We start from the raw sequence: 10,832 nt of genomic DNA, 5'->3' as shown, positions 1-10,832 counted from the left end.
TTTCTGAGGCGGGTTTACAATTGCGCTATAGTTTCTCACATCACAGAGGAACCGAAACAGTCCCAACGGGCAGGTGCTTCACTTGACACCCAGACGAAAAGAAAAAGACAACAGACGGAATGAATGAAAAGATCATCTCATCAGAAGATATCAAATCTTGTTCTTGTCACGAAGAGTCTCTTTCTCTTTCAGTCTGTAATTGTTAATTCATGCAAATGAGGGATTCAGGTCAGTATTACAGTTGCACGTCAAAAGGTTTTAATATTGTTAATATTTAATATTGTAATATAAAAAAGTTAAATACTGTTTTCATATAAGTCTCACCCGAATGATGTGTCAGCCTTTGACGCGAGTTTGGGGCGGGGCTGACAGAAAATACTTATCGTAAGAGCATCGTCCCAGCTAACAATTTATGGTTCCCAGAACGTTCCCCGAACGTTCGCTTTTGGTTCCCCAAAAAATAACCAAATGGGAACCATATGGGAACGTTAGGGGAACGTTCTGTGTTTGCTGGGTGTAAGCGTCACAAAAGAGAAAACTTTTGTCATTAATTTGTTGAAAAATCGATTTGTGAAAATAATATTAATTCATTTAAAGTGTAGAACTTTTTAACAAAAAAAAACGTATTCAGGTGCGTGTGTCATCAGCAAAATAATATGTGCCGTGTGGTATAACGAGTGACCGCTAGGTGGCAGCTGACCGAACAGATAACGTTCACGGTAATGTAACGGTAACGAAGTCAAGTTTTTCCAAAAAAAAAAGTGGACCTTTTAGCAGTTTTTGTCATTGTCACGAAACTGACGGAAGCTGGAAGAGAACTAAAGTACGGACAGCTCTTCAAAAAATACATTTATTTAACACGGACAAAACAACTCAAAATCCCTTGATGGGGGAAAACAAGAACAAAAAACTTTAACATAACCAAACTTGATTTGACTCAGCATAACTTAGAGACCGGGGCAACAGGACAAGACAGGGATGCAGAAGAACAAACCATCACAGGACAGCAAACACAAAAGCATTAAATAATAGAGGAACAAAATATATTTCCTCATATTAAAGATTCCCCTTGTCACTAGTCTTGTACATTGTGCTGAGAACTAATAGACTCTACGTTTACCATACTTTACGCATCACTGTTTCTCTGCAAATATTCTTCGAAGGTTGTGTAAGTCTGGGAATGTCAAACATACAAAGGCAGTTCAATCCGAAAGTGTGAACGTTACAACGTCGAAATCATATGCAACTGGTACACGGACATATATGCGTTTACATTTTTGTTCAAGTTCATGGCAGCTGCCATATTGAGGTTTCATATTGCCGGTTCGGCGAGAAATAGTGATAGTGTCAATTCAAGGCCAATGTTGTCTCAGGCCCACTCCAAGTAGGCTACATATGACATACATGCCTGTATTTACAGTTAGCACATACAATGAAAGGAGGAGGGTGTAAAGCTTCCATGTTATGTAGATGTATTAATGGGTCTTTTGAGACCCGTTATCAAACCTGTGTCGTTTTTAATAACCACTTTTAATACAAAATTTTTCACCTGTTTTGTTCAGATTATCACATAAAATCAAATAGGTGTTACATTGAGATAAATGTTCATTTTTTTGTAAACTCGTTTTTTATTGGCTTGTCTGCTTCTTAGAAAAATACATCAAATTTTTTTTCCTGGAATTTCATTAACTGTGGATCGCAACAATGTTTAAATTTCCTCTGAGTTGATACCCATATCTGAGGTCAAACTCAAAACGAACGCAAAAAATTCTCATCAAATTGTAACAAGACCTCATTATATGAGCTGAGCTATACACATTTATTTTGGCTTTACACTGTTTACTGTAAACAAGCGTCTCATAGATGTCTAATTCTGCAATTTTATATGCATGGGAACATTTAAAGAAAAAGTGTATTTCTTTCTCGCTTTTACACACATACAATGCATCGGGTCACGTGCAACTGTTATCTTGTGCAAAACTCCACCTGCTGTTGACTTCAATTAAAATGGATAATTTGCTGATCATAATACATCTACTTCTTATGGGACTATAAAATAAATATGGAAATGCTTTGGAAGTGCTTCTTACTGTTATTGCTTACATAGTTTTGTAACCATGCTTACTGCATGGCTTATCGTTTATTATTACGTTTATTTTCAACTTTATTGTTGTCTCTTTAGGCAACATGTTTAATGTTCCCTCGTATGAAGGTTGCTTTCGAAAAAAGTGTCTCCTAAATGAATAAACAGAGATTTATGAGTCTATAATGATGATAATGTGACATATTCACTAGGTTTCTATTGTAATTAAGCAACAAGTTATGGCAAGTTATAGGGAACAGCGGATCTGTTTTCTGTCTATTTCTGTCACACTGTCTTTCTGTCTCTGCTCTCCACAGCCAGCCATGTGTGTGTGGTAATTTCTGAAGCAGAGTAATGTAATAGGGAGAAATAGTGAAACACTTTTGCATAATGGAATAACACAGTGTCGACACCGGTGCTACCTATGTGGAGCAGGCAGCTGCATAGGGCCCTAGGCTTGGAAGAGGGGGCCTCCATAGCTGTAATGTGTTTCCAACTTTGACACACATAACATCAAACTACTCCAGCAGTGTTTCGAAAGCATATACGCAGCAGTCTACTTGAGTCTTGATTGCCCGCACCTGTTCTCACATGCAGCTCGAGTTGCGAGATGCACGTAACCGCATAACTCTTTCAAAGTTTTTGCCATTGTTTGTCATCGCAACATATTATTGTTATGTGTTTTAAAACGCTTGCCCATTTATACTTTCTATCGATTTCTCACTCGAAGTGCGCGCACAGACGCCGGTTCTCAAGGCCACAAGCAAATTCTCCACCGTGTCTTTTTGCGCGTCTTATATACTGTGAAATACGAGGTTATGTCAAAAACAGACAGAAACAGCCCATTGCGTCTTAAATGAAAGTAAACAGTAGGATCTATATCACTATATGTGTCCTAATCAAACTTTCTATTCCCAGATAACAACCGGCTGCATTACATTATTTCCTTGCATATAGGGTAAAAACCTGCTGTTTTTGTCGTCCATGTAAATAGACTCACTGTACCTGAGAGTGTAAACAAAACGTGAAATAAGATTTAGTTAACTCCCACTTTGGCCTATACAGTATGTCATTCTTTCTTTCTTTGGAAGTGGAAGTGAAACACAGCTACAGTATTTTACACTTTTACACAAGCCAAGACAGGCAGCAAAAAATAAACTTCTAGTCCATTGGTCCAGTCTCTGAATGTATAAAGAGAATAAACACTTTTCTTCACCTGCTTGATTTAAAGTCATCCAAACGGTGCTTTTTCCAATTGAAAAAATATATATATATACATAGGCTAAACTCATCCAAAAGAGTGGAAAAGTAATGGCTGTGTGTTACTGTAAAAATATAGCAATTTCTTTTCAATGTAAAGAAAAGGAAGGACTGTGTATTTGTATGTCCGTGTATGTGTGAGGAGACTCAAGATCAGTCATGGTGCAAGCTACGGTGACGGTATTCAGATTTCTAACAGATGGTTAGTGCTGCGTTTAAAGGGAATCCCTGAGAGGAAAATAGATTTTTGTCTTTTGGTTTCAGTATGGTGTTTTGGTCCCTGTTTTGAGGCTGAAGACAGACGGACAAAAAATAGTTTTCAGTCAGACAGACAAGTATGCAGACAGAAAGACAGATAGACTGATGGATAGAAAGAAAGACAGACGGATAGACAGACAGATGTACGGATAGACAGATGGATAAACAGACAAACAGAGGGATAGATGGACGGATAGACAGACAGATGGCTGGATAAACAGACAAACAGAGGGATAGATGGACGGATAGACAGACAAACAGAGGGATAGATGGACGGACAGACAGACAGACAGATTGCTGGAAAAACACACAAACAGAGGTATAGTTGGACGGAAAGAGAGATGGACGGACTGACAGACAGACAGATGGCTGGATAAACAGACAAACAGCGGGATAGATGGACGGATAGACAGACAGATATATAGATGGATAGAGAGAGAGACAGACAGATATATAAGATTGGATGTGAAAAAGCTCTGTGCGGTGTCTGTGTGTTTGTTTGTATGGCGAGTAGTTCACATCAGTTACCTGATATGACAGGTCCCAAAGATCAGTGCCAAAGATAAACCGCAAGAGAAGTCTCACACACACACACACACACACACACACACACACACACACACACACACCTTCACCTCTATATAAATACAAAAGCTGTAGTGTAACTTGTAAAAGCTACAGAAAATAAAATAAACACTATAACAAACAACATTTACATAGCACATGCTCCCACACACCACGCTTAAACACAATCTCCCATTATCACACCATATATCCACAGAACCCACACACAGTCAGAAAGAACAGAGATGATCTTGGCCTCGGGCCTTGACTGCCACTGGCACGAGGAAAACCAATAAATTTAGTTTGACAGTGAAAGAAAAGGGGACGGGCAGAGGTGTGTACTTTATGTACAGCACGGTGCATACTTAAGAATCCAAAGACGTCATTTAAGAACAAATAAAGAAGGTAATCAGGAGACATTAGAATAGATGGCATTAAGTGATTTATAGGGCGAGAGAGACATGTGAAACCAAGCCGATTTGATACAGATGCTAATATTATTAGGGTGTCACATTACAGGGATCACGCAGGGCTATAAATACCCACCATGCACTGGGGTTGTGTAGAAACGTGTATGGCATTGGCAGTCTTAAGTATGCGTTTGTGAGAAATGTCGGTGGGACACACGGCCCGATATGCCATCATAGTCGCTCCGGGACGAAGATGTTTTAACACCAGGGCTAAACGGCAAAATGACATATGCCTGGAGACCACAGCTAGAATTAATCAACTTCCTACTTTATAAAATTTACAAAATGGATCTTTGATATCTGACTTTTATAAAATGGTTGAAATCTGGAGAAATGAAGTAAAAATATCCAACATCCATGAACTGAATGCAATGTAAGATCTACTATGAAGAGAACAGCCAATGAGAGCTCAGATGTAAGCAAGATTTTGCATTACATTTACATTTACGCATTTGGCCGACGCTTTTATCCAAAGCGACATACATTGCATTTTCCCATACATTTGTTTCTAAGCATGTGCAACCCCCTGGGATTGAACCCACGACATTGGCATTGTTAATGCCACACTCTTGCCACTGAGCTTTGATGCTTTTTTCCTACTATGGTAGTCAATGATGTCAGTTACTATCATTTTACAGATATATGTGTTCACTGTGTGACAAGCTCAGTGAAAAAAATGGATGGAGGAAAGAGTATCAATACAAATCTCCAGATCTTTGCGTGTGCGTTATATTTACAAGCTAATTTAGGTTATTGGTTCATATTATTTTCTTATTATTATATCATTACATGTTTTTAGATTACATTTTTATATTATTTAATATTTTTGTATGCAATCATTTGTTATAGGTTTAGCAACAAAGTTAACAAGCACAATTCCAGAACTACACCACCCATAATCCCAAAGAGACCACAACCAATCAGAGAAGTCACTGTTTCCATGGAAACAAGAATTGAGTTAATATACCTCACTAGCGTTCGTCCACTTTGAGTGTATGACTTACCGCCTGTGAAGTGCATAGCAAATCATCTGTTTTAAGTTAAGATGCTGCTCTAGAAGACCGCTGCCCATAAGAAGTATACAGAACGAAGACAGTTCAGTACATTTTGGAGTGGAACAAGACACAAGACGTAAAATGGGACTGGATTATTAATAGCAGCGTTTCATACGTTAGCGACACTAAGAAAGTGATCTCAAACACACACACACAATCCCTTATTCTCCTGTGTGTTGTGTTATGACCCAGTCTCTCCTGAAATAGACAAGGAGGGCCGGCCAGAGTATAAAAGACGTCCGGTAGACCCCCTTCTCCCACCACTGGGTCTCATCTTTAACACGCTCTCTTCATTTCTCTCCTCCCCACCACAGCTAGGATCCACAGGTAAGGATGGAGCTTTGGTGAGCAAGTGACACTGAGATTTGCTCATTTGCTCACGAATGCTCCCAGTGGAGAATGTTATTGCTTAGATGTTGCTCTTTTCTAACTCAAGAGATTGAGATCGGATAGGAGGACAGATTGAGAACATATTGATGTTAAGTAAGAATATAGAGCTAAAGAATTATAATAGAATAGATTATAGAATCCTTGATTTGTCACTGTACTCAATACAACGAAATTGGATGCAAAACCGTCGGTGAAAAACAGAACATAATAGATAAGTAGTAATGCGGGCAGATGAGATCATTCGGTTTTGGAAGAATTTGATCATCAATATTGATATTGAAATGAATGTATTATTTGAGGAGTGTTGCTGAGATTTCTTGTTAAGGACAAAACGAGAAAAAGAATGAATGAAATATTTGCTAAATTATAAAAATCATTCATCTGTTCATATTTTCTTCTTATTCGTGTCTTTTATTCTTATATTTAAGAGTAACAATTTCCTACATGTCTTGTTTAAAAAACTTCTTTCCAGTAGAATAATCATCATCTTAATAATAATCATATATACCGTATATATATATATATAGTTCAAATCAGTCTAGTTTGTTCATCAATGTTTCAGCCAATAAGAATAATATTTTAAATCATTTTATTGTATTTTTATTAACCAAGCGAGCTATACACATATGTGAGTGTAATTGTACAATATATTGGCTTAAGTATAACGTTGTTGCTTGAAAAAGTGGATACATATCTAGCCAGGAAGACACTTCTTCTCGACAGTCATTTTTATAAGAATGAATCATATTGCACTTATTTATTTACGTGCATCATTTTTCAAGTATGTTTTTCCTGCGATGATATACAATGATGCACGAAACATATCAACACCTGCTGCGCACGGATAACTGCAAAGAAAACATTACTGTATATCATATATCACACCATATGTTTGTTTCCTTTGGCATACAACTAATTATTCAACTTCTTACAATGTTTTCTGGAATCATGTTTTGGGGCCCTTGGAAAACTTTTCTTACATCTTCATAAAAGAAATGTAGTACTTTACACTCCCTATACATAAGTATGGGTGGGTGTAGTAGTACGATGTCTGTCTGACAGTGTCCCATCTTAGACACCTGAAATATCACTTGACTTTATAATCCGGGATCTCACTCTCACACAGAAGGATAGTGTTTCTTAAGAGATACATTATTTTGCCCAACCCACAAACACTTGGACGAAACATACTTCACATAAATAGACAAACATACACAGCTGTCACGCATGCCACCTTTGCAGCGTACGAATGCTGCTAAGTTATTTACGGTTGTGAGATGGTTGAGATAAGAGCAATCAAATCTGATTTCTTGGCAGCGCCGCTGATGTTTTTGTCAGTGTTTATTACAGACGCTTGGGCGCTAATGGATCTAATAGCAACCTGATACAACAGAAGGGGAGCTCGTTCCGCATCAACAGCTTTAGATATTAATTGTCATTTGGATATCAGGGTCAAAATCCAAAGTGAACACCGACTGGTGTTCCTGGAACTGAATAATCTACTTTTTAATTGGTGCATACTTATTTTTGTTATGCTGGTAGCAAAGTTCACATTCAAAATCAGATACACAAAATCAGACATATTGATGAACAGACACATATATTCAAACGTTCACGGGTTTATGAATAAGAAATTAAAAACGGATAAAATGTGGCCTTGGATACACTGTAAAGTTGCTTTGGACATAAAAGTCTGTCAAATAAATGCAAAAAATCATAAATAAACAATTACCTTATCAAACGTTTAGATTTAGGCATCAATATCCATCTCAGGAGTCGTGGATCGACATCAGATTTATCTAAACAAAACATAGACATAACAGTAAAGTTGTATTAGAAACATGACTGCAAAAGTTTGTTGTAAAAACTACACCGTAATAAATAACTGTAAAAATGTCAAATAAATGTTTTTGAAAAGTAAAATCAAATGTTTTATTGTACACCCAACCGTTACACGTCCTGTCTATTTGATGTAATATGACGTGTTATTTCAAAAATACGTGAAAATTCTGTAAAAAGCTAAAACTATGTGTATCGTGATTTAATAAAACTGCGAGTGCATTAAAAAAAAGTATGTTTTTGTTTGTGATTGTGTTACACTGTGTGGCATATATGTACAGTACAGTATATGATAGTACAAAATGCAATGACACAGACAATCATTTGCTGGCACATCATCATGTAAGCAAAAGACTAATTTTTCAGCCGTAATCCCGAGCTGCTCAAAGCCTGCTGGGAAATCATGCAGTGTTGAGTCACACGCACACATTCTGGCATCTTTATCTGTTTATATCAGTCACTAGTACCTAATATTCCTCTTTCTCCTCTAGCTATCAAGATGGCCATGAAAAACCTTTTGAAAGAGGACGACATCAAGAAAGCCCTTGATCAATTCAACGGTGAGTTTGCGAGAAATGTTTGGTTTAAAGAAGGATTTAAGGTTCAAACAAGCTCTAGACTATAGTACAATTTTTGTCAGTTTGTTAAAAAACACATTTACAGAAATACATTTACAAGGCCAGCATTACAAAAGTCAAAGTTAACAGATGTGATGTGGGACAAATGTTGTACAGTGGCTATTCCCCATAGACTTCCATTGTGGGTGCATTATTTTCTAGAATGTTTGAATGTTTTATGTTTTAAAAAAAACAGCTGCTGACAGCTTTGATCATAAGAAGTTCTTTGATGTGGTGGGGCTGAAGGCTTTGTCTGCTGAGAATGTGAAGTTGGTCTTTCAAGCTCTGGACGTGGATGCCAGCGGCTTCATCGAGGAGGAGGAGCTAAAGTGAGACAAAACACACATATAGACAGACGTTAAATGTGGCTATATGTCGTTTAATGTCTTTGCAAACTCATAGTAAACTCGTTATGCACGTAAAACACTTTGTGCAAGACCTAAAACATTGGCTTATCTTTGTGACACTTGGCCGCTGTCTCATATTCAGTCTTTATTACCATCTCTTGTTGGCCTCAAGGACACAGATTCCTGTTCAGTTAGATTTGCTCTGTATATCTCACTTGGCAGCAGCCTTGCACCCGATTACTCATTATCAGCACATGACTGTCCATCATTGAGCAACTGAAGGGAGGCAGGGGGTTGCCAGATTTATAAACAAAAAAAAATTTGTCCGGCACCATCTGGAAATCCAACTGGATCTTATCATATTAAATCACTGATCAGTGCATTTATCATATTTGGTCGAAACATTGAATAAGTTGACAGATAAAGGTTATCCTACCTCTTGTTTTGTTTCTTTGTTAGGTTTGTGCTGAAGGGCTTTTCTGCAGATGGCAGAGATCTTACCGATAAGGAGACCAAAGCATTCCTCGCTGCTGCCGACAAGGACGGAGATGGAAAAATTGGCATAGATGGTAAAAGTCTTTGCACAGTTGAAGAAAAACAATAATTTGCACAATGTCCAACTACGTGCTCTAATGTTCTTTTCATTAAATGATAATGGAAATCCCACTTTAAATGAAAATGAATGAGCTGTGTCTTAAACATCATGGGAATAATGCATTGGTCGGTTTCAGCTTCAGGGGAATGCAATTGTCAGTTGTCACAAAAATACAATCTAATTCACCCTTGCCATTCTCTTTCAGAATTCGAAGCTTTGGTGCACGAGTAAACTTAATATCTGGCAACCCTTCACACCACTACTCTCCTGTGAAAAACTACAGCCAATCGTAGTGTCCGTCTCTACACATCATGCCACAAGCCAGGAGCAGAATACACCTCCCTTAACAACATTTATTTATTTACTTTTTCTTTTTTATACACAAGATGTACATGTAAACCGTTTAACTGAGTTAACCATTTGTCATAAAAGACCTGTAGATCCCTGTTCTACTTTCACCTCCTCTTTTCCCCTCTCACTTTTCTCTTCTTTCTTATCTGTATCGCCATGTGTTACTCTTTCCCTGTCACGCTCCTTTCATGTGTTAGAGCAACTGAACACAGTGAATTCCAGAAGAGAAGGATGAGACGAAATGAGAGAAATACATATTTAAGAGAGATTAAATAAAGCCATGCGTTGCGAAAAATACAGCAGTTTCCATTTATTCAAAAGATGTCTTCAATGCACAACATTATTGTGTTATTGCTTTACATTTTTAATACGTTTTCTAAACACCCCCCCACCATTTGCCATTGTTTGATAGCCCCACCCCAAACTCACGCTATTGGTTGAGTCGGCACAGTGTTTGCATGAATGGCTTATAGCGGATTCTGCAGAAAGATTTTTTTTGCTTCTTTTAGCCATAAAAAATAAATACTTTTAAGATTTGAAAATTCGACACTTCATCAATTAAATTCTAAAATAAAAAACATCATTAAATATCCAGAGAAAAACTGCAGACATTATGAATTCTTCTCTTGTAATAAATTGTTTTCTAACACATAAAACACAAAGCATTTGTCAAATTTGTGCTGAGCCTATTTAAAAACAGCACTCTCAATGTAACCAGATTATATATTTATATACAGAATATATATAGCCGTATATATAAATGACCATAAACAAACCCTGTGTCTACCAAAATGTGATTTTAAAAAGAATCATATCATACGCATAATATTAATAGTTATAAATATTAATTAATATTTTGCTGCCAAGTCATCCACAAATAGTTAATATTACATTGTTGAAGTTTAGATTAAGTGTGCTTTTTTTGATTTAAGAATAGTCTTTCTTAAATGGGGGGAGAACATTTTTAATGCCTAGAGCTAATCCCTAAACAGTTATATTTAAT

At 37.1% G+C, this 10,832-nt stretch overlaps 1 protein-coding gene across 2 annotated transcripts; it reads left to right on the top strand.

Annotated features, from left to right (window-relative positions):
• Positions 1–39: 39 nt before the first annotated feature.
• pvalb7 (parvalbumin 7) lies at positions 40–10,366 on the top strand. Of its 2 annotated transcripts, none has more exons than XM_079470846.1 (5): positions 40–228; positions 8,411–8,479; positions 8,733–8,865; positions 9,343–9,452; positions 9,684–10,119. In XM_079470846.1, the coding sequence occupies exons 1-5, from the start codon at positions 210–212 to the stop codon at positions 9,707–9,709; spliced, it is 357 nt and encodes a 118-aa protein (XP_079326972.1). In that variant the 5' UTR covers positions 40–209; the 3' UTR covers positions 9,710–10,119. The 2 variants fall into 2 exon arrangements, with proteins under 2 accessions (XP_079326972.1, XP_079326973.1); XM_079470847.1 differs by lacking the exon at positions 40–228 and adding an exon at positions 5,955–6,017 and having other exon boundaries at positions 9,684–10,366.
• The last annotated feature ends 466 nt before the right edge of the window (positions 10,367–10,832 follow it).

Source organism: Barbatula barbatula (genome assembly GCF_947034865.1).
Source record: "Barbatula barbatula genome assembly, chromosome: 13".
NCBI classification, from domain to species: Eukaryota; Metazoa; Chordata; class Actinopteri; order Cypriniformes; family Nemacheilidae; genus Barbatula; species Barbatula barbatula.
This window is presented reverse-complemented; position numbering and strand designations above follow the sequence as displayed.